At 31.5% G+C, this 22,358-nt stretch overlaps 2 protein-coding genes across 6 annotated transcripts; one reads left to right on the forward strand and one right to left on the reverse strand.

The window, feature by feature from the left end:
• The first annotated feature begins 282 nt into the window (after nt 1-282).
• LOC108813267 (glycine-rich domain-containing protein 1) lies at nt 283-3,464 on the forward strand. Of its 4 annotated transcripts, none has more exons than XM_056989263.1 (8): nt 284-614; nt 802-916; nt 1,014-1,397; nt 1,490-1,771; nt 1,860-2,383; nt 2,460-2,584; nt 2,652-2,803; nt 2,895-2,970. In XM_056989263.1, exons 1-8 carry the CDS (start codon nt 424-426, stop codon nt 2,922-2,924), a joined length of 1,803 nt encoding a protein of 600 aa, XP_056845243.1. In that variant the 5' UTR covers nt 284-423; the 3' UTR covers nt 2,925-2,970. The 4 variants fall into 4 exon arrangements, with proteins under 4 accessions (XP_056845244.1, XP_056845243.1, XP_018441282.1 ...); XM_018585780.2 differs by having other exon boundaries at nt 287-614; nt 2,890-3,464; XM_056989262.1 differs by having other exon boundaries at nt 475-614; nt 991-1,397; nt 2,890-3,464.
• Nucleotides 3,465-7,437: 3,973 nt separating this feature from the next.
• On the reverse strand, nt 7,438-14,855 carry LOC130496708 (linoleate 9S-lipoxygenase 1-like). 2 transcript variants are annotated; one of them, XM_056989019.1, is made up of 8 exons: nt 14,598-14,855; nt 10,280-10,569; nt 9,627-10,173; nt 9,477-9,562; nt 9,296-9,403; nt 8,775-9,076; nt 8,433-8,699; nt 7,438-8,371 (listed from the first exon to the last, which is right to left on the reverse strand). In XM_056989019.1, exons 1-8 carry the CDS (start codon nt 14,788-14,790, stop codon nt 7,618-7,620), a joined length of 2,547 nt encoding a protein of 848 aa, XP_056844999.1. In that variant the 5' UTR covers nt 14,791-14,855; the 3' UTR covers nt 7,438-7,617. The 2 variants fall into 2 exon arrangements, with proteins under 2 accessions (XP_056844999.1, XP_056844998.1); XM_056989018.1 differs by having other exon boundaries at nt 9,627-10,200.
• Between the last annotated feature and the right edge of the window lie 7,503 nt (nt 14,856-22,358).

A 22,358-nucleotide genomic window follows, 5' to 3' on the forward strand; every position in this document is an offset into this window, starting at 1 on the left:
ACTTATATATTTAACTATAATATTTTTTGTTTGGTTTGTCATCTGCATTTGGTGGTGTGTGCTTCGACATGATTCGTTTTTATTTTTATATAAAATATAACAAAAACAATGGAAAATTATGACAAATAAAAAAAACAGTTTTTGATAATGTTGTTTTTTTTTTTTTTTCGTTCAAAAAAAAAAAGATAATGTTGTTTTTTTTTTAAACACATAATGTTGTGAAAGAACATAATTGTTTATCATTTCTTTTGCTTTAATTAATTAAAAATCAATAATAATTATTGGTCACTCTTGGACTCTACTTTCACGTCTCTTTCTCTCTATACGCCATTCTCTGGCTCTTCATTCGACAAAAACCTACCAATCCAATGTCTTGTCTTGGGAGTCGATCTTACTCTCTCTGATCTCTCTCTCTCGGAGCTTATGTCGTTAGGAGTATCGGAGTTCGCGGACGGCGTGGCGGCACGGAGCCTAAGCGAGATCTCAGAGCTTGACGCCGTAAGAATCGGAACTGATATTGTATCGGCGGCGAGACGTCTCATCGTGCTCTTAAGATCCATCGGAGACTGTCAATGGCTTCATCACCCACCAGTCATTTCCGAAGCTATTAGACGGTGAAATACAATACACCCTTTCCCTTTCTCCTGATATTTTTTTGATCCGACGGTCAAGATTCGTTTCTTTATTCTTACTATTTATAGTATCTCTCAAGAAAACAAGTTTTTGCTTCAGACCAGAATATACCCTGGTCCCAAGAAGTAGTGTTGAGATTGGTATTGGCATTAAATGTTGTTGTTGAAGGTACGAGGAGCTGTGGATGCCGTTGATTTCTGATCTAACGGTTGGTTCGAAGCCTCCCATAATTCTACCTCCTCTTGATGTTGAATGGGTTTGGTTTTGTCATTCCTTAAATCCAGTAAGTAAGCTCTATTTCCTTTTTTTTTATTACCATTTCAAAACCAAAGTTTCTATATTTATCTGAAACTTTAGTTTTGTTCCATCTTTATTATCAGGTAAGTTACAGAGACTATTGTCAAAAGAGATTCTCAAAACTTATAGGAAAACCCGCGATTTTCGATGAAGAGAACGAGGATTACGCGGTTTCGCAATGCGAAAAATTCTGGATTAGGAGATATCCAGATGAGAGTTTTGAAAACAGAGTCGATCCTGACTCTCCTGAGATTGTTTCATCAGCTAATGAAGATATCAAAACTCAAGTAGAGAAACTGAGGTTTGTCTGGGAGAAGTTTTCAGCACCTTACATGTCTGAAACTGTTTACTTGATCGCTGCTAGGTTACGGTACAAAGGTTTCTTGCTGATTCTACACAAGTTCAAGGACGAGATTTCTCGTCTTGTCCCAGCTTCAGATATACTACTCATGTGGCTCACTCACCAGGTCCGTTCTTGTGTATTCCCAGTTTCTTCTTGGTTTCAAATCGTTCTGTTTTGGTTTAGTTGTAAAGGAGTGATGGAATGGTGGATTTACAGAGCTACCCGACGATATATACAGAGGATGTTGGTGAAATGTTGGAAGAGACGATGATAAAAGTGGTTCGAGATGGAGAGGCAGTAGAGAAGAGTGAAGTGGAAACAACAAAGAAACTTTGGAATAGATATTTTAATCAACCATATGAAAAAGCAGGCGGCGAATTGAGTGTAGTAATAACGAAAGAGTCTCGTCTCTGCAACAGCACAATGTTTTATTGGCCCGTCTCTGATATAGATATTAACACCGCGTATAAGTCCATTCGACCAAGATTTGTCCTAGAAGTAAGCTTGCGTGCCGCCTAAGTAAGAGATTTTTGTAATACAAAGTTAGTCCTTGATTATTCTTTTTTTTTTTTAATTTATTTTGCAGTTATGTATATTTATAAGGCTGAATCCAAAGGCAGAGCAGAAAGAGTCAAGTTTTCTTCGTTTGAGAGTTGCTAGATGTCATCGGAAGCTTCAACTTGATAAGAAACTAACTGATCTGTCCGCGGATGGTACGTGGCAAAAGGGGTGGCATATATACTGCGAGTTTGGAACACAAGGAGTAGTTTTGGAATCTCATTGTGACCGTCGACGAAGTCGTGGGATTTGCTTGGGAAAGAAAAAACCGGAAGAGATGATAGCGTTTCTGTGGAATGATCTGCTAAGAGCATATTCCCTAGCGTCGGGTAGGTTTCTAGGGAAGCAAGTGAGTGTGTTTGCGTCCGTTACTCCTCCGGTTCAAGCGCCATACTTGCTGCGATTTGTACCGGATAGAGTTACGGATGATTCAGGTGCTATGATATCTGATTCAATTCAAAGAACAAACAACTTCCGGCCTCAAGAAGGAAGATGGCTTACTCGGACCGTTCTTGATCATGCTGGTCGTGAATGTTTTGTCATCCGTATCCGGTAATAAAAACTATGGTTGTCTTCTACATGGAACCGCGCTCTTTTTTGTTTTCTAATTAATAATGTTTTGGTTTAGAGTCGGGAAGGGAGTTTTTAAACGCGGAAGTGAAGTTCCATCTCCGGTGAAATCAGAGGAGAGGATAACAGAGATACGAGTCGGTTCCTGGTCTTATGTCGAGGGTTCAATCGGTAAAGCTCCAGGTACGTTGGGAGAATATCTGTGTGAAACAATTGCAGCCTATTGATTGTGTTTATTGGTCTAGTACAGTAAAGGTGGTAGGAACCGTGACGCCTAAAGAACCGGTGGAGGATTGGGATGCGGCCTGGGAATTTTCATCTGGAGACGAATTGTTCATCCGGTGGGACTCGTCAGGATCTATATCAGAACTCGGTTTACAGTCAAGAAAGCCTGGTTCGCTGGTATGATTTTAAATTTTCTTTTCTTTTTTTGGTGGTTTTAAAACTGGTTATTACATATATATATATGATGGTGAATTTTTATACAGGTTAGGCTACTAACTGGACGGCGAATGCAGTATAAAGGAGACAGTGAAGAAGACGAGCAAGGTATTGTAACAATGGTTAGATCGACAGAAGAAGACCCAACCGAAAAAGCAACAGCTTTGATCGATTGGAAGCATCAAGCAGTTGAATTTTTGCCCGAGGAAGACGCGGTTTTCGTCTTGCTATTGTCGGTATCAATTCTAAGAAGCGTGACTCAGAAAAGAAGAGAAGACGTTGGTAAATTGCTGGTACGGAAAAGGATAACCGAAGCAACTGGTGAACGGGATTGGGGATCAGTAATCGTCGATGCTTCATCATCAAATGTATCTTCTTCTAGTCCATATTTAGAGCCGTGGTATCGAAACTCTGGTAAGGTTATGGCGATGGAGGAGAAAGCACAGGTGGCAAGGTATCCGTATCCAGTAATGAGCTATTCTAATGTTGATGGTGGTGATAGTTTGTACAAGCATGTAATATTCGGGTGACTTTAAAGAACAACTGCATGTTTTTATTTTAGTCAGACGGATTGGTCTAAACAAAACTTATACGATGGATGCTATCATGGCTTTTACAAGTTTCCCTAACTCTACCCCATTTGTACATCTTGTTTTTACTTAAAAATACAATTGGATTGGAGATAAACAGTTATCATTTTAGGAGTTGCTTAGGAGAGGGAAACAGTTTGTCACATAGACTTTCTCATGGAGCAAGTTTTAAATCGGCAATTCGGTCACCACCTACTGGGAGAGAGAAACAATTTGTCATATTTTTTTAACATTTTGATCATATAATTTACAAAATGTATACAAGATTTTAACAAGTTATTGACCTTAATATTTATATGAGTACTCTTTTCATAACACGTGCATTACTTACCACATTAATTAAGTTATATGCTTAATTTGCTTAAATACAACTTCTATGCTCCATGAGAAACTTTATTTTTATATTTTAGCATATGGATTTGATAAAATTCTTACTCGTAAGACCTTTAACTCAACAAACAAAATAAATGGAAATGTCTAATCTTATTACATTATTTGTCAAGATATTAAATAATCTTTTTATAAATTTCTTCAAAACAACATGAACGAAATTAAGACGTATACAAAAAAAAATCTTTGTTCACTGTTTTGATTTAGTTGTTCTCATATAAGTTTGTTAAAAAACTCAGTTGCAAAAATTGCAGATTAAATTCTAGCAAAATTCATGTAAAAGATATAAGATTCGATCGATTTCTAAGACTAAGGCTCAATTGCTACAACTGATGAAGCACAATGATGTAGAAACAATATTTTGCAGAAATTGTATGCTCTCATTAAAGTTTTAATAAAGTAAATTTTAAAATTATCATAAAACTTAGTATATAATATATTTATTTTAAAATAATATATATTAATAATTCATTTGTTATCAAATAAAATAAATTATCATTATTTATTTATTGATAGAGCAGTATATAATTATTCATATATAATATTATCATAAAAATTTAATATATGACATATAATTTATTTATTTATAAATAATATAGATATGTTTATTTTATAATATATAATATATAAATATATACTATTTTATGTTTTTATTAAAATAATAAATGATACGTGCAAGTATATAAATTATATTATATTTTAAATCAGAAATATTGTTCTTTTTAAAAAGCTAAAAATATTTAATCACAAATTTTATTTTTAAAATCTAAATTTATTTTTTGATTATGAATATAAACTTTCTATTATTAAAAAAAATAAACTAATTATATATAATTATTTTTAAAATTTTATATATTCTAATTGCAAATATTTTGCCAAAAACTTCATATAAAAGCATTGAGTAAAGAACATTTGAAGATCAGAGCATCTTGTAAATGTTTTTGTGATAAATGTTAATTTAATAATAATGAGTATAGTGCTTATGTTAATGATCTGCCAATCAAATCCTAAATAAGCCATGAGGCCACTTTGCCGTCTCATTGATAAAACAACTCAGAAGCGGATTACATCTACAAAATACTTTCAAAAGCCAAGGCTTAGAGCATCTTCAACCCCACTCCATAATTTACTGCAAAATGGAGTGAGAAATTGAGTAATGAAGAAACAAAAAAAATGATTACTCCATATATAAAGTAATGAGATTTTTGTTTCTTCATCATTCCATTTCCCACTCTATTTTACAGTAAATTATGAAGTGGGGTTGGAAATGCTCTAAAAACTACTTCAACGCTGGTTTGCAGTCCATGTTGGGCAAATCTAGATTGAATTTCAAAATTTTGCTACGTACAATAGAACTTCTATAAATTAATAATATTAGAAATTTAAAATTTTATTAATTTATAGTGATAGAAAATTTATAAAAAATCATTATTTAGATTTCTTATTTTAAAATATATATTTTTAGAATAAGAAAAATATTTGATTTTGGTGCATAGACATTAACTATTATTTTCTGAAATTTGACATTTATATTAAATTTATTATACTAATATATATTGTATAGAACTTAAATGTGATTTTAGATATAATATTACTCAATCTCGTCAAAAATATATTAAATGTTAAGAAAATATAATGTTAATTATATTGTGAATATAAACGAAAAATATATTAATAGGTTCTTACTAATATAAATTATATATTAATATTAATTATTAATTTATAATTTTAATGAGACCATATATTTAAATCAAATTTTCTAAAAATTATTATCTATTATTCTATCGATTTATGTCAAATTTTGAACATGCATAAGTCAGGACCACGAAATATATTAATTTATAAAAATTATTAATTTATACATGTTCTACTGTATGTGAATTTTACTACTAGAATGATCAAATTGCAACAAGTACAAATAATTTATACATGTTCTACTGTATGTGAATTTTACTACTAGAATGATCTAAATAAATGAAGATACTAACTCAACAATTATAACAAAACATGCAAATGTTCTTTTGGGTTTAATGAAAATAAGATTCGGAAGAGGGATTATCTTTATTTCAAAGAATGATAGTTAGTTTATAGTTCAAAGTTAAGAAAGAAATAAAATAAATTTCTTTTTTTATTTGGACTTTTACAAAATATAAGAAGATTAAAAGGAGAATGAGAAATAGGACAAAATATTAAGCTTTAGATTTGGTATAGAAAAGTTTATATATAGGTGCTATTTTTTAGACTGAAAAATAAGATTTTGTGGGATTCGGTACTGCGGAAAAACTTGTAAACAGAGTATATATTGATATAGTGAAGAATATGGATAATATTGTATTTAAATATAAATAATAGTATAGAACAGTATAATTGAGTAGTTAGCTAAAAAAGAGATAACTTGGTGAATTTATATGAAAATTATTTAAGAAATATCATATGGAAAAGTAAAATTAATATTTTTTGTCTTTAAATAGTTTTTTTTAAAAAATTTTTAATTACATAATTTGTTAACTCGTGAGCTGATCTATGTACAAAAAATAGTTTAGCTCAAAACATCACTTATCGCATAAGAACTAACGTTTAGAGCGAAGAATCTTAATTAGGCCTACTATTTGGTTACGATAATTATATATTAAATAACTAAAAACTCAGTTCAATTACTATTATGTAATAAATTGACGTGCGCATATAAATTAAATGACTATTCTTGTTTATTCGCAATTATTTTAGGGTAAATAAATCAAAGTAATCAATCTCATCTATCGTATATGATATATAATTAAATTTAAATGATACTAACATAGATATATAATATACTTTTAATATTAATATTTATTAAATGAGGTTTCTACTCATATTATTTTATGATTATTTGCATATTTGTGTAACAAAATTTTACAACAATGAAATTTTTCTAATGTGGAATGTTTAGTGGTTTCAATAATTTATAATCATTTTAAAAACAGTGAAGATTTCAAAATTAAATATTAAAATTTCAATATATGTTCAATGCAAATATCAAAATATAAGTATGTATTTGTGATGTATAGTTTAATTTAAACTATATGAAATATATAAACATAAACACCTATTAAAATATTTTATAATCATTGTATCTTATTATAGGAAAAAAAAATAAACCTTGATCACAAAAGTTTATGTGAGACTTTTAACAGTTTTATTAATCTATACTCATTATGAAAAATTTAAAATACAACATATACAAAAAAAATCTAAATTTTTATTATATGGTTAATGTAATTTTTTTTATTTTAATAATAAAAAATAAACAAAATGATAGAAAATATATAGATTGTTAGTAAATCTTTATTATTTAAAATCATTAATTACCATATATATTTTAATCACATTAGATAATTAATTTATTAGGTTTTATTTAAAAAAAAATATATAATAAATTTCAATTTGATAAATAAGTGGATAATATTTTCTCCCAATTTAATTTTCAAATAACAAAATTCTCAATTGATTTTTAAATCACCACGTAAATAAAGTTAGCATTTTATTACATGACAACTCCAGAAAACATTTTTTAATTATTAAAAATTACATGTTATAACTTTTAAAATGTTTCTCTATTAATAGATGCAAATACTCTTATAAGTAACTTAGACTTTTTATTTTGATGGTTTTTACACACGAAGTAATAAACCGATCCCCAAGACCGGCAAGAATCAACTGTTAACATGTGAAAAAAGGCAAACCATGGGAGAACACAAACGGAGTGCAACACACACACAAATAAGCAGAAAACAAACAACAACCTTGAGACATGTTTCAGATGGAGACACTGTTCGGGATTCCCCTGCCAGTGACTCCCGCTACACTGGTCGGAAACAAAGAAGTGTATGGCATCTTAACCGGGCCAGTCCTGTTCTTGAGATTCTCGTCTTCGTTCCTTTCATCAATCTTTTTCTCAATCTCTTTTACTTTCTCTCCAAACTTCTCAAACGCATCCAACGCCTCTTTCTCAGCTGCCCATTCCTTAGAATCTCTCTGCCCCAAATACACCTCGTCGCTCGAATGAGTAGACAGAATCTCAATCAGAGATATCCCAAGAAGCGTCTGAAGCTGAGCCGTGATCGTGTTCAAAAACACTTTCTCCGGATTCTTCTCAAGTTCTTCAAACTCTGGAGTGTTTTCCTTTGGCATGAACTGTCGGCTTATGGTCGGCCTGTTGGGGAGATACCCAGCAAAGGGATACTGTCCGAAGTTAACAGCTGCATGCAGAGCAGAGGCCACCCATATTATTATAGTGCAAGAGTCAATCAGTTCTTTGCGGGTTTGCATTTTGGGCCACCAAGGTTCTGACTTTTTGTCTCCGTGACCTTCCTCACGCACCTCCTTCCACCAAGCTTGGAGCTCCCTGTCGTTTTGGACATCCTCGTCCGTCTTGTAATACAAGGGAATGTAGTCTTGGACCCATGACTCGATAGCGTACCAAACCTCAAGCCCATCCACAGCGTAAGGATAGTCTTCTATCTTCAGACGTAATCCGTGTGGTGCTTCTGGATCCTCAACAGCCATCCCTCTGCATTTGAAAAGCCATTAATATTTTTTTTTATTTCTCTTTTGAATAAATATGCAATTACCTCTTTTTAAGTTCTGCTGGTAAGGCTTGGTCAGGGAAGGTCCAGTGGTTCTTGTAGATGAAAGATGACATCTCCATGGCATATTTAGAAGGGAAGACTGTGATCTCAAAGATACCACCTCCATTGATCAAGATTTGCCTAGCAAGCGCATTAATGTTCATCGTATCACGGTAGTGAGGTTCGAGGAGCTTGAAAACCGGGTGAAGAACGCTTAGCTGTCTGTTCGTGGCAATGACAAAAGGTTCAATCGATGCGTGTGTTTGCAACCTGCAAGAAAAGAAAACCAAACTTTTATATACATAAAGTTTTCCCCCAACTTGACAATAACAAATCCATTATTACCAATGGCTGATAAGTTGATGGTTTCCAGAGTCGTTTACGCCTACATAAGCCTTTGCCAACTGCCACAGCGAGTCGTGGACCCCTTCCCCAGGCGTGTATACTTCGCTCACTGCTCCAGAGCTGTCTCCGTCAGGATGAGGCAAGCTCAGCTCAATCACCAATGGCTTCAAGGTCCCATCATCTTTCAAGAAGAGAAGAGTTCTGCTTGCGTAAACCTTGTTTCCGGTGGTGTTTATGCGTCCCAGGTACGGCATCAGTGTGTCATGGTGGTCTAATATGAACAACCTTTCCTTCTCCAAAGCCTGAAATATCAAATGTTTTCAGATTGACTCGGAGATCAGATATATGAGTATGATGATCTTAGGCTATGGCGCTCTGTTATGCGGATCATTATTATCAATAGCTCTTCTAGTCATTACATTTCGCAAGATCGGATCTACTTTTTGGAAAAATAATATGAAAATAAAATTTTTATTAAATGAATTTTTTTCTTTTTGATGTGCTTTACTTTTATTTGATACCTCTTCAACAGTGAGCCCATCTAAGCTCTGTTCTATATGGCTTTTGGTGATTGTACTGTTCTGGTCACCGTATGTTTCGTTGTCAAGCTTGCTCTTTGGAGGAAATTCCTGCAAGTTAACATGCCATATAACCTGTAAGAAACCAGAAAAAAAAAAAAAGAGAAACACTATTCGATTTCACCTTAAGAAGTTGAATAACAACAGGGTTTAGGCCAGCAAGCATTTCTCTAGCGAATTCCTCATCGGTTCTCCATGCAGTTTTGTCCACTAGAAGAAGAAGAAAATCAAAGTTAGTTGTATCCAAGAATGAATGGTTTATTCAGATGGATACCTTTGATGACCTGAGGCACTGGATACTTGAGAAATTTCTGACCATCTGTTCTGAATATCTCCTTTAACATCTCAAGCGGTATATTCTTAACGATACTATCAATCAAATCCTTGTTTGGTAGATCGATTCCTTCTTCATAGATCTTAAGAACATCTTCAAAAGAATCGAACTCGTTAGGAGTCTCGTCAAACACAGACTCAAGCGCAGGCTGTATGATCTGAGCAATTGCTTTCAGAGCATAAGCAAGGAAATCAGACATCTTCAAGTGTCCGAATCTCTCATCTCTTGGAACATATATATCTAGGCTTGACGTGACTGGTAACCTGCTCTCTGTTTCAGGATCTTCTTTAGTCGGTTTTCGCCCGGTTCTTCCTCTTCTCGGGTAAGGATACTCCTGTGACCCTCCAAGTACAGGCCGTGGGTTTTTTGGAGGTACGCCTAGATCGTTGTAGTAAGCATAGTCATACACTCTATCCCATTCCTTAAGCTCTCCTTCACCGGTTCCTCTTAGGCTCACTAGCTCTTCTTCCCTGTATTTGAGCAGTGGCTGTGGCGTTTCATGTGGAAGGTAAGTCTGAAACACACAAGTAAACATTTGAGTCTCAATAAATAATTTCTCACATCATCTTGCTTCTTACGTTACTTTAGTTTACCTTGTTGGAGAAGAAAACTCGGTCTTTGGTGTAGTTTTTAGCAGGGTAAACCCAAGAATTGCAGATGTAATGGACTCTACCATGCCCTGGGACATCTTCAAGCGTCAAACTTTTGAGATAAAACTCACTAAAATGGCTGTTTCTGATCAAGAATGCTCCAGGGTAACCAAAATCTTGGTCGTAATCGAATGTGACCTTGAAGGCTGATTCACCAGCGGTTAACGACGTGATCGTGGTGATCCAGTCCTCTAAGTGAGCAGCCTTCCCTAGTTTACCGTTAGAACCATTTTCTGCCAAATCATAATGAAAAAAATATAAATAATAGAGTCAACTGAGTTGGTTTACGTCCACGTTGAGTCTGGTTAATGTATTTGTTCAAACAAACGGAATTATATACTGGTATGCAATTACAAGTTGAAAACATTTAATCCTTCTCTGAGAAAAAATGTATCCATCTACTATTCTTTTTTTTTTGTCAAAGTATCCATCTACTATTCTTAAAAACAGTATCAGCATTAGAAGACGGTGATAACAATTACAGCTATCAGACACTATACGAATAAATTCATCATCTAAAGGGAGAAAGAAAGTAAGTTTGACCAAAAAAAAGGAGAAAGAAAGTACTCAGTCTAATTTCAATGCAATTTCTAATTTAATATTAATTATAAATATATTAATTTTATAAATAATTTCCTGCTACAAAAAGAATTAGAATTTCAATGCAATTTATAATTTAATATTAATTATAAATATATTAATTTTATAAATAATTTCATTTATCTCAAATATTATTGGTTGAATATGAGTAATTAGTGAGAATTTCAATGTATTTTAATCATTTTTTTTAATTTGTATAAAAAATATGAAACCGACACTTTTTTTGTAAAAGAAAGGGAGTATTAAACTATAGGTATTTAATAAAAAAATTAAACACATACATCTTTATTGTTTGATGCGTATAATTTACCATTTTGTTTTGGAATTGTTAAAGACGCAATTAAACGAGAAAAGAAGATTAAATCCACAAATGTTCCACCAGACAATATAAATGGAACAGTAAATTAATTATCTTGGAGTTGAAAACAGTAGACGACAAAAAAGGTTGAAAACAGTTAATTATTCCTAAAGTTGAAAAAACAGATTATTTTCTTCTTTTGAGACTATTCGATAAATTTTTAATCAGTTGTATTTTCTTTTGAGAACTTTTGGTAATTTAATCTTCATCTTCTTCCTGCAGATTCTGAAACCTAAAAACAGCAAAGCCGTTTGTATTTGCCATTTATTCATCACTTCAACCATTTTCATCAAGTTATCATTCATAGTGATGTAATCAAGGGTGAACCTAAGTTCAATTCTTTTTTACCTCTGTTATATCTTGAAATATTACTTTTCTATATCATTCTTAAAAAAACTAATTAATTCATAACTATATCTACTTTAATATTAATACTAACCACGTCTTTTTTAGATATACAGAACCGTTGCCACGTTCTCTGTATCTTTTTTATACAAAAGTCAAATGAATTTTTTGTCGGAATATGATGAGAAACAGGGTTATGGACTTTGAAGAACTAAAATTTATATAATAAGATTAGTTTTCTGAATAATAAAGATTCGAGTATAATTTAAAAATTATAAAATTGAAGAATAAAAATCAAAACTAATGTGTAAAATAGCAATGACACAAATGTATAGTTATACAAATTTTTCAAAAATAAAACTTCAAAAAAGATATTGTCAAACAAAAAATATACTCGTATTTGAAAGTGTTAATCAAAATCTAGTATATATTTATTTAGTATAAATTGAGACGACAAACACTTAAAAACAAAATTATTTAGTACAAACACTTGCAACATAAACTAAATAAAAATGAGATGGAGACGACAGACACCTAAAAACAAAATTATTTTCTCCTAGTTGTGTTGTAATTATTTTTGTATTTCAACCTTAATACCAAATTAGAATATATCTAACTGGTAATAAAATGAGATGGAGACGACATACACTTGGAAACAAAATTATCCCCTATATATTAATCCTTAAGCATTGCAACACTGTTTAGTAGTCACGTGTCATCATGAGAATTATTCTCAAAATTATTAAAGAAATAGGTTGGTCCATCTACACATATATTATAGTTTTTATTAAATAACTATTAAATTAATTATTAATATACAAAAGAATATTCTATATTCTTTCCTTAAAAAAAGCTACGGAACTTCCTAATATGATTGACATATATATATCACCATTAATGATTATGAATAATAAAGATTTGATAATAATTTTTTATCCTCTATACTTTTCGTTTAATTTTATTTTTTAAAATAAATTAAACAATCACATTAAGCATATAATAAAAAAAATATATTTTTTTTATATGTTGTATTTCGAATTTTTTAAAAAGAATATAAATTACTAAAAGTGGTACAAACCTCACATTGAAAATTTGTGATCAATGATAAAAAAATTTCAGTTCAGCCCATTGTTTTTAATGGTCTTTGAAATTTTTTAATGATTAACTAAATAAATCACGTAAATAATAGAAAGTGTTTTGGTTTAAAATTGTTGCATACTCAAAATCAGTATGAACCATCGTCACGTTCATTTGAAATTTGGTTACAATAAAAAATATATGGTTGGGAAAAAAATCCGAATCCAAATAACCGAACCAAATCCAATCCAGAAAATAGTATAGAACTTTAATCAAATTGGTTAGATATATGAACATGTTTAAAATTTTGGTATCTAAAAAACCAGAACCGCCCGATCCGGACCAAAATATATTGGGTATCCAAGTATATTCGAACCAAATTTATATACTTAAATATATTATTTTTAAAAAAAAGTTAATATCTAAAAGAAATATACAAAATACTTAAGATGCTTTTAAATTGTCCAAAATACTTAGAAATATATAAAATAGTAAAAATTATATATTTAAAATAACTTAACATTACTCAAAATATCAAAATACTGAAAATATCTATTCATTTTCTGTCCAAATATTTAAGTTAAACCAATTTTTATGTTAAGTTTAAGTATTTTGGTATACATTATTCAAATTTATATGTAACATATTATTTTTATTTTTATGTTTTGAGAAATTTAAAATATATATGAACTTTAAGTTTTTAAAATATTAAATGGATTATCTGAATCTAAGCCCAAACCGAACATATAAAAATACGAACCAAATTTGTAAAGATCCAAAACGAACCTAATCAAACCAAATGATACCTATCCACATGCCATCCCTAATCAAACGTAAAAAAATTATTGATAACAAAAATATATTATTTATTTAGATACAACATATTTTTTATAAAGTTCACTCCGCGTAAGGCGCGGATTATCATCTAGTTTTCTCCTATTTGTGTTGCTAATTTATTTTGTATTTCAACCTTAATACCAACTTTAATTGGTAAGCAATCTAAGCATGCAGTTATTAGCATCCGAGAGACATAAATCGATGTTGAAACAATTCTACACTGATCCGTAATATTTCGATGTTTAATATCAAAGACGGACAATATATTAAGAAATTTAGCAAAAAAAAAAAAGACAATATATTAAGAAGTATTATAATTTTATAAATCTTTCATATTCGTTTACGCTATCATTCTCTGTTTTCTTAGCCAAATCGTTCTAAATTATTTTACTAATTCACTTAATTATTAGAAAAATACATTTAAAATAATAAATATATTCTTCACCGTTTATATTTAACTCTCCGAGGTAGAATTAATTCAAAAAATAAAAGAAAAATACAATTTTTTTTGTTTTTTTTTTGAAAGAACAATTTACAAGAAGGTAACAAAACTTCGTAACACAAAACGAGTATCTGATTTATCGTCCTTTTTTTTTTTGACTAAAATGATTTATCGTCCTTTAAGAGAGAATAATGTTTCTGGCCTTAAAGGAGAAGAAAGAAAAGCCAAAATAATTCCAAGCTTTCTTGCTGGAGAAGTTTTCATTTATCAAACAAACATAGAAACAAAAAATTAAGAAAACGTGACTTTCCTAATATATCCAAAAATGGGCTCATAGTTTTGATTTTGATCGTTCTTCAGCAAAAAAAAAAAAACTAAAAGCCAAAAAAAACATAGCACAGGGTATAAGGACAAGAAGATAATAGGTCCCGTATAAAAAACAAGTATGTGTACAATCGCTAGTTTAAAAATATATGTGTAATTAATAAATACAATTTTAGAAGTTTTAATAATAAATTAAAGACTCTTGTTCTAACACAGGTCAACGAAAATGAGAGAAAGCTAAAGTAAGCGAAGGAATCAAAATAGAGGTGTGAGCATACCTGGATCAGTAACATCGGAGCTGATAAGTCGAAGAGTGACTTTGTTTCCCAGAAATTCGTGGAGACGATCGAGAAACGAAGCGTTGAAATCGTTGAAATCAAGGACGTTCTTCTTCATCAGAACCACCGTTCCTTTCACTTTCGCTGCATTTCTTCCGCCTCCGGTCAATAGATCCACCAAGTCTCCGATCATCTTTGAGTTGCAGAGAGATTCACTAATCCTTTTTTGATTCGCTCTCAATTTTAATCAATGTTGTGGCGAATTCTGTATCGGTTGGGGTATTTAAAGAGCTAAATTGTTGAGGGATTTTATTCTATTAATTAATTAATTTATTTATTTTGTCCGCATTGATTCATAAATAAGAAAAACATTTCTTAAAACAATTGTAATTTAATATTTCATTAAAATAATACAATAGATTAAGGTTAGGACGCATCGGATATCCGGGATATTTTAAGGTATCCGAATCCTAATCTTTATCCACCGGATCCATGTTTTTACTATCTTTATCCGGATCTCGGATTCTCGGATATCCGGATCTCGGATATTCTTCTAAATGTTATAATATTCGGGGGATATCCTAATCCAGATTTGGATCTTTAAAATAAATAAAAATAATATAAAATATTAACAATAACTTAAAAATAAAAGTATATGTAATATTTTTAGTTATATATATATATATATATATTTACTATTACAAAATGTGTGTATATATATATTAGTATAGAAATCAAAAATTTAATAAATAAAATAAGTTTTTATATATATTCCTATTTTTGAAATAATTATCAACAAAAATTACTGATCCGGATATCCGGACTAAAAGATCAAGATATCCGGATTCAGATTATGTTTGGACGGATCCAACATTTTATTATCCAGATTCGGATCTGGCCCCTTCGGATATCCGGATTTTTGGAGCGGATCCGGATCGGATCTCGGATCGAATCCAAAGACGATAAATCAGATACTCCCACACTAGGCCTCGGCAAAAAAAGAAAAAAAACAGAATCGAAAGAACGAACGAATATATCCAAACATATTCAAAATATTTTAGGTATCCGAATGTAACTGAATCAGGTTTATATTCTTAAATATATTAATTATTTCTAGATTTAGCATAAAATATCCAAAATACTTGAAAATATATACAAATACTCAAAAGTAAATGAATAAAATAGTTAAACAATACTCAAAACATCAAAAGTATTTGAAATTTCTATTAATTCTCTGTCCAAATAAATCCAAAGTAATTAATATGTTGAGTTTAGATATTTTGGAATACATTATTCAAATTTATATGTATTATATTATTTTAATTTTTAAAATTTGAGAAATTTAAGGTACATATGAATTTATTTTTTTCAAAATAATTTAAATGGGTATTCTGAACCTAACCAAATCCGAAAAAATTGAATCGAACCTAAAATCTTAAAACCCCGAAAACCCAAAAATCCAAAACCTGAATATAACCAAACTGAACTCGAATTGGTATCCGAATGTTCACCCCTATCTCACATGACGGATGACTAACACTTTTAACGGGTAATATATAAGCAGGATTTTGAGAGCTCATGTAGTATTTAAAAAAACTAATCTTACATAATTGATCCAAAATGACGTTGTTTTGATAAATTAACTGATGACTAACACATTTGACGATATTATATATAAGCACGATTTTAAAAATTCATGTAGTATATTCGATTTTTTGTTTAGTTCAATATAAATTACAAAATACATAATAATATAAAGTTTAGGTAAGAAAATGCACGATGGATAAAGTTGAGGTTAAAATAGACACTTTTCCCTCTGAACTAATATGGTAGAATTTTCCCTATGAACTAATATTGTAGAAATTAAGGTCTTACTATATTTTAAGTTACAAAAAAAAAGGTCTTACTCTCTTTAGTTATTAGACAAAAAAGTTTATTCTGATTGAGGGAGGATTCATGGATTCAACACTTCTAACTAGACCGGTTAGAAAAATTGTACCGGTTAGAAAAATTGCTTATGTAGTCCAGTTAGTAATTATAATAGAGAATGAAAAGATCTGGAATGATAGATTGATGAAATCCCTTGTTGTCCCGATATTATTCTTTCATAAAGAGCTTGACAACAAGTTAAGATATATAGAGTATGAGTACTCCTAAAGTTATATAAGACATGGTTGCTACTTAGTGAAATTGAGTATTGAATGGCTTGCAAAGTTATGGTTGATGGAGGCTCATAGATATTCACTGGGTGGGGATTCATGTACCCACAAAATGTATCATCATATTTGATAATTAATGACTGGTTATCTGGCACTTACAAAATGGATGGCTTGCAAAGTTATGGTTGATGGAGGCTTATAGATATTCACCGAGCCGGGATTCAAGCTCTTCAGTCTTATGTTTGGAAGTTAAAAAGGAAAGTTCATATTTTAATCTGAACTTTATCTGTCGTGTATGTTTCTTCCGGAACTTTGTAGTGGTGTGTATTCCAAACCGAACTATATAAAACTAAAAAAATACTAAATGAACTTTATGTTGTGTCATTTCTTTTCAGAACTTTATAATGGTGCATATTTTATATTGAATCAAGCAAAATTTAAAAAATACTACATAAATTCTCAAAATCGTACTTATAGCATATTTCATATTGAACTGTATAAAAATACTACATGAATTTTTAAAAGGGAAATTCTCTCAAATATCACTTTTTAAATTTTTTTGTCACAAAATAGCACTCAAATCATAAAATGGCCAAATAGCACTTTTTGTTTTGAAAATTTTAATATTTATTTTTTATTTTTAAAAATTTAAACACATTCCTAAAATCACACCTCTTAACTCTAAACTCTAAGTTTTAGATTAATTAATCAAATGATTATAAATGCATATTTACCCTTCAATAAAATTTCTTTTGGTCATTTTCCTCCTTCTCATGCTATTTTTATGACAAAAACTTAGTTTGGTGCTATCATAGTCTTTTTTTTTTGTTTGACGACAAACAGCTATTATATTACTCAAGCTTGAGGTGGTCTGGGTAATCAGACCGGAATAGAACAACCAATAAAATGTAATTTCCTATGGAAGGATCTAGCTGTCTTAGCTAAAAAACTGAAATCTGATTACGCGCTCTAGGAACATAAGAAATCTTGAAGTCTGAGAAGCATATGAGCAGTGTCTCTTTCCTCTCCAGTTCCGTAGTAAAACTTGGCCAAGTATGAGGTTCCTTGATCATAACAATCAAATCCTTGCAGTCTGTTCCAAAGTTCTGACAAGTTGAATGCTGAAGCATATTCTCCATCGCCCATCGCAGTGATTCCACTTCTGAGTGCAGAGCTGATTCTCTTCTGGGGAAGTTCTGTGATCCCATGAGTTGCGTGTTTCCCTCACTGTCCAACCAGACCCATCCACACCCACTAAATTGAGCCTGAGATGTCCAAGCTCCATCTAGTAAACAAATATTGCCCAAACTTATGACTTGAGGTTCCTCTACATTACTCACTTGTACCACTGGTGGTATCGTTTCATTGGCATTAAACCAATCTTTACACTCACTCTCAGCATATCGAACTAGTTCTAGAGGATCTCTGTCTATGCCCCTAAAGAGTTTATCATTTCGAGCCTTCCAGATGTACCAAATCAGTCAGGGATAAGGATCCCTGTCTTGATCTGGACTCGTATGAGTTAATGAGTGTAACCAAACTTGTAGAGCAGGTGGGCGTTCGAAAATAGCATGTGTTACTGGTTCCTCTGGCTCACCACATCTTGGGCATTAATTATCACATCTCATATTTCGCCTTACTAGATTTCTCGTTACTGCCACTTGACCAGTTAACAATTGTCATATAAGATGACAAATTTTTCTTCGGCGCCTTTATCTTCCAAGCAAAGGCTTGGAGCTTTGTAATACTTGGCTCTAACACTTGCTTCTCGTCTGCATCCTTCAAAAGATTTTGGGCAACCCAATATCCAGGCTTGACCATATATTGTCCATTTCTTGTGAATTTCCAGCAAAATGTGTCAGGCCTATGAGTTGTGCTTATGGCTAAACTTCTTATAAGGGGTATGTCATCAGGGCTGACATATTGTTCCAGTTGATCAATGATATACCATGGATTTTACCCGTTTTCTACCATGGTATATTAGCATTTTATTATATATTTAATATGTTTTCTAGCCTGTTAGGTATGTTTTCAGGTTCAGGAGCGTTTTGTGATAAAGTGATGTTTTTGGAGCATTTTGGAGTACAAGAGATGATACACCCGAGTTGACCATTCAAGACCAAGTCAGAAGTCAACATTGCGATAAGAATCAATCAATACTCATCCAGAGCTGTCGATCGATGTAGCTGAGAAGATCCGCGTACTAAAAGATTATAATCGATCGATACACATCTAGTGTTGTCGATCGATATCGAGGACGAAATGGTTTAGCTGACTACTTCACCAAGACTTCACCAAATTACGAGATTGCCCCTGACGAGTTTTTAACCTAATGAAAATGCTTAAATATTCATGCTAAGTGTTTTTTGACGGCAACTTTCGAGAGAAGCAAGTTTTGAAGTTACCACAGAGCAGAGAGTGTGAGAGAGAGACTAGAGTTTTACATGTTTTGAGAGATTGGAGAGATTTGTTATCTCCATTTGTTATTCTACTTTATTCTATCTATGCAATTCTTTCATCTATCTATTGTTATGAATTGCTTAGCTATATCTGAGTAGTCTACTTGTTAGATCTAGGGTTTAAATAGGTTTGTGGGATTGGCCTCAAACTATAATTGATAAGTTGTGATATTCATCAAATAGATTGCACCCTAAGCTTGTTCTAGAGTAGCTAACTAGAATATAGATCACTAGGATCTTTGATATTTTGAATGATCTGTTTGAACTAGTATCTCCTTGGAGAAGAGCTAACCGCCCTCCTTGAGATCTAGTGTTCATTATCGGCTTGCGCCTAGGCATATCTAGAAGCCGTCGATCGATATCCCGACAGGTGAATCGATCGCCGAGCGAAAGGTGTATCAATCGATATCTCTAAAGGATATCGATCGACTCTTTTTCTGTGTCAACATATGACAGTTGAGGCCAGAGATCTAGATTATTTAACTAGTGAGACATCACTGAGAGTTAAGCGACTGAGTTCTATAGTATCATGCAAACAACTTGTTAGGCATTTATAGACATTATAATCTTCATTACTGAACAAAAGCCCTAAGTCTAGCACTCTTCATTTCATTGAAACACCCATCATATTATTAGTTAGAGCAACTACCTTACTCATTTTAGGACTTGCTATTTATATTTTCATTATTAAAACCAACCTCACCTAGGATTGATTTATTGATTAGATTTAATTGGTTTCATAGCTCCTCGTGATTCGATCCGTAAGTACTACAGCTGTACCTCTTATTTGAAAGAGTAAGCTCTACTGGGTAATTTGAGCACTATCAATCAACATCTCATTCCTTCAACTCCTGATTAATAAGATCACTCACTCTCATATTTGGATGCATAACTGGCGCTATAGGTATAGCTGGCCTAGCAGGAGTCATTGGAATCCAGGGATCCTCCCACACTTTCACCTCATAACCAGAGTGTATTTTCTGCCTTACCCCTAGCAACAAAAGCTCCCTCGCCGCGGAAATACTAGTGCACACATAAGAATGACTGTTTACAGAATTTACTCGTAAAAGCGAGTTTAGTTTGTAATATCTTCCTCTTAAGACACGGGCGACCAGCGAATCCGGATTTTGTGTTAGCCTCCATAATTGTTTTTCTAGTAATGCCAGGTTGAAATACAATCCCTCCTTCTTCTCTCGGTAGGCAGACTTTATCCCATTTCGACCAGTGTATTCCTCTTTTTGGGAGATTTGAGCTTTACCAGAATTGGGCAATAGCACTGGAAAGATTTTTACATATCTCTAATGGGAGCATGAAAGTTAGACATAACATACGTCGGGAGAGCAAGCAAAATGGACTTAATCAATACCTCATTCCCACCTTTCGAGAGCCAACGACATATCCAGCCATCCACTCTATGCATTAATTTGTCCCTTTAGGAAAACAAAGAGCTTGTATTTTGAACCACTAATATCTTTTGGAATACCCAAATAAGTCCCTATCCCTCCATCATTCTGTATTCCAAGTACATCTTTTGATCTCTTGCCTTGTGGTTGCGTTAATCCTCTTACCAAAGAGTAAAGAGGATTTATCAAAGTTAATACATTATCCTGATGTCTTACCATAGATCCTGATCACTTTCATTACTTCTTCACATTTACGGGGGCTATCATAATCTTTTTCTCTTCTCAAAATCATGCTTTATATATATATATATATATATATATATTATATATATTGACCCTCAAAAGTGTTAATCATTAATTATATGTATCTGGGGATAAATATTTAACATCAATTATGAAAATTGTAACAAATGCTAACATCAACTATACTAATTACACATTTGTAATTGATTTTATATCGATTTTATTAGTTACATATTTTAATTAATATTTGAAACAATTATGTATTAGTGATATAAATTTTTTTTCCGATTAGTGATATAAATTATTTGCATTACTTTCAAAGTCATTTTTAGCATCAGTGATTCAACATTCTTTTTTTGTAGTGAATAAATCAAGTCAAAACGTTGTCAGAGAAAGATATGATATCACAATCATACCTTTAAAAAAATTCAAAAACCATTACAGGTCCACTTTGATTGAAATCTCCTTCTTAAAAATTTCTCGCAACAAGCGTGGTCCTCTCTGAACCACGTACAACAGTAAACGATTTTTTTATTTCACCATTTGAAAATATGAAAATATTAATAAATTACGTGACCATTAAAATTTATAGATTGTAAATGTAATTTATAAAATCTTATTTAACAGGTGTAATATCTTTTTTTTTTACAACAGAAAGCTAATAGGAACCTAAACTATTGTCGAATCCAACTCAGAAACTCAAATTTGAATGGAAGTGCTAACATAGTACACAACTGAAGAGGAGCTTCTACCACCTCGTATAAGTTTATCCTCCATCGTATTTTTGTTTTAAAAAGTATACGAGAGTGAGATGTGAGGAAAGAATATCTTACATCTTTAAATTTCTTTCAAAAGCGGTTTGAAAGCTGGTTAGTCTATCGGTGCAAACACCATTTCTACAAATATGTGTAATATATATTAATTATTACTTATGATTAATTAAAAATTATCGATTTCTGGTAACAAACACATGTCTTAAGTTTGTTTTGTAATTTGATTAAAAAAGTGTTTTGGTCTTTCTTCATTTATGTTTTCATTTCAATTTTTTTTTTCAATTTGTTTAGGACATCTCCAACCCCACTCTATTTTATACACAAAATTCTATTATAAAGTAAAACCTTTCTCCAACCCCACTCTATATCCCACTCCAATATAGTGTAACTCTATTTTTCATTTCTATATTTGGAGTAACTCTATTTCCCACTCTATTATAGAGTGAAACTTTTTATTTATACTTTAGTCCTTTTATTCTTTAATTCTTTTTATTTTGTAATTATTTATATAATTCAATTATGCAAACATCACCTTATATTATCTTCAGCCACAATATAGATATTATATATTATATATATTTGAAGAACTTATTAATTATTAAGCAAAAGAAAAAAAAACACTAAAATTAAAAACAATTTTATAAAATCAGCCAAAGAAAACAAATAATAAAATTAAAAATAAGCAATGTAACATTAAATTAAAATCACAGATAATTGTGATTTT

Source organism: Raphanus sativus, chromosome 6, assembly GCF_000801105.2.
Source record: "Raphanus sativus cultivar WK10039 chromosome 6, ASM80110v3, whole genome shotgun sequence".
Classification (NCBI taxonomy): domain Eukaryota; kingdom Viridiplantae; phylum Streptophyta; class Magnoliopsida; order Brassicales; family Brassicaceae; genus Raphanus; species Raphanus sativus.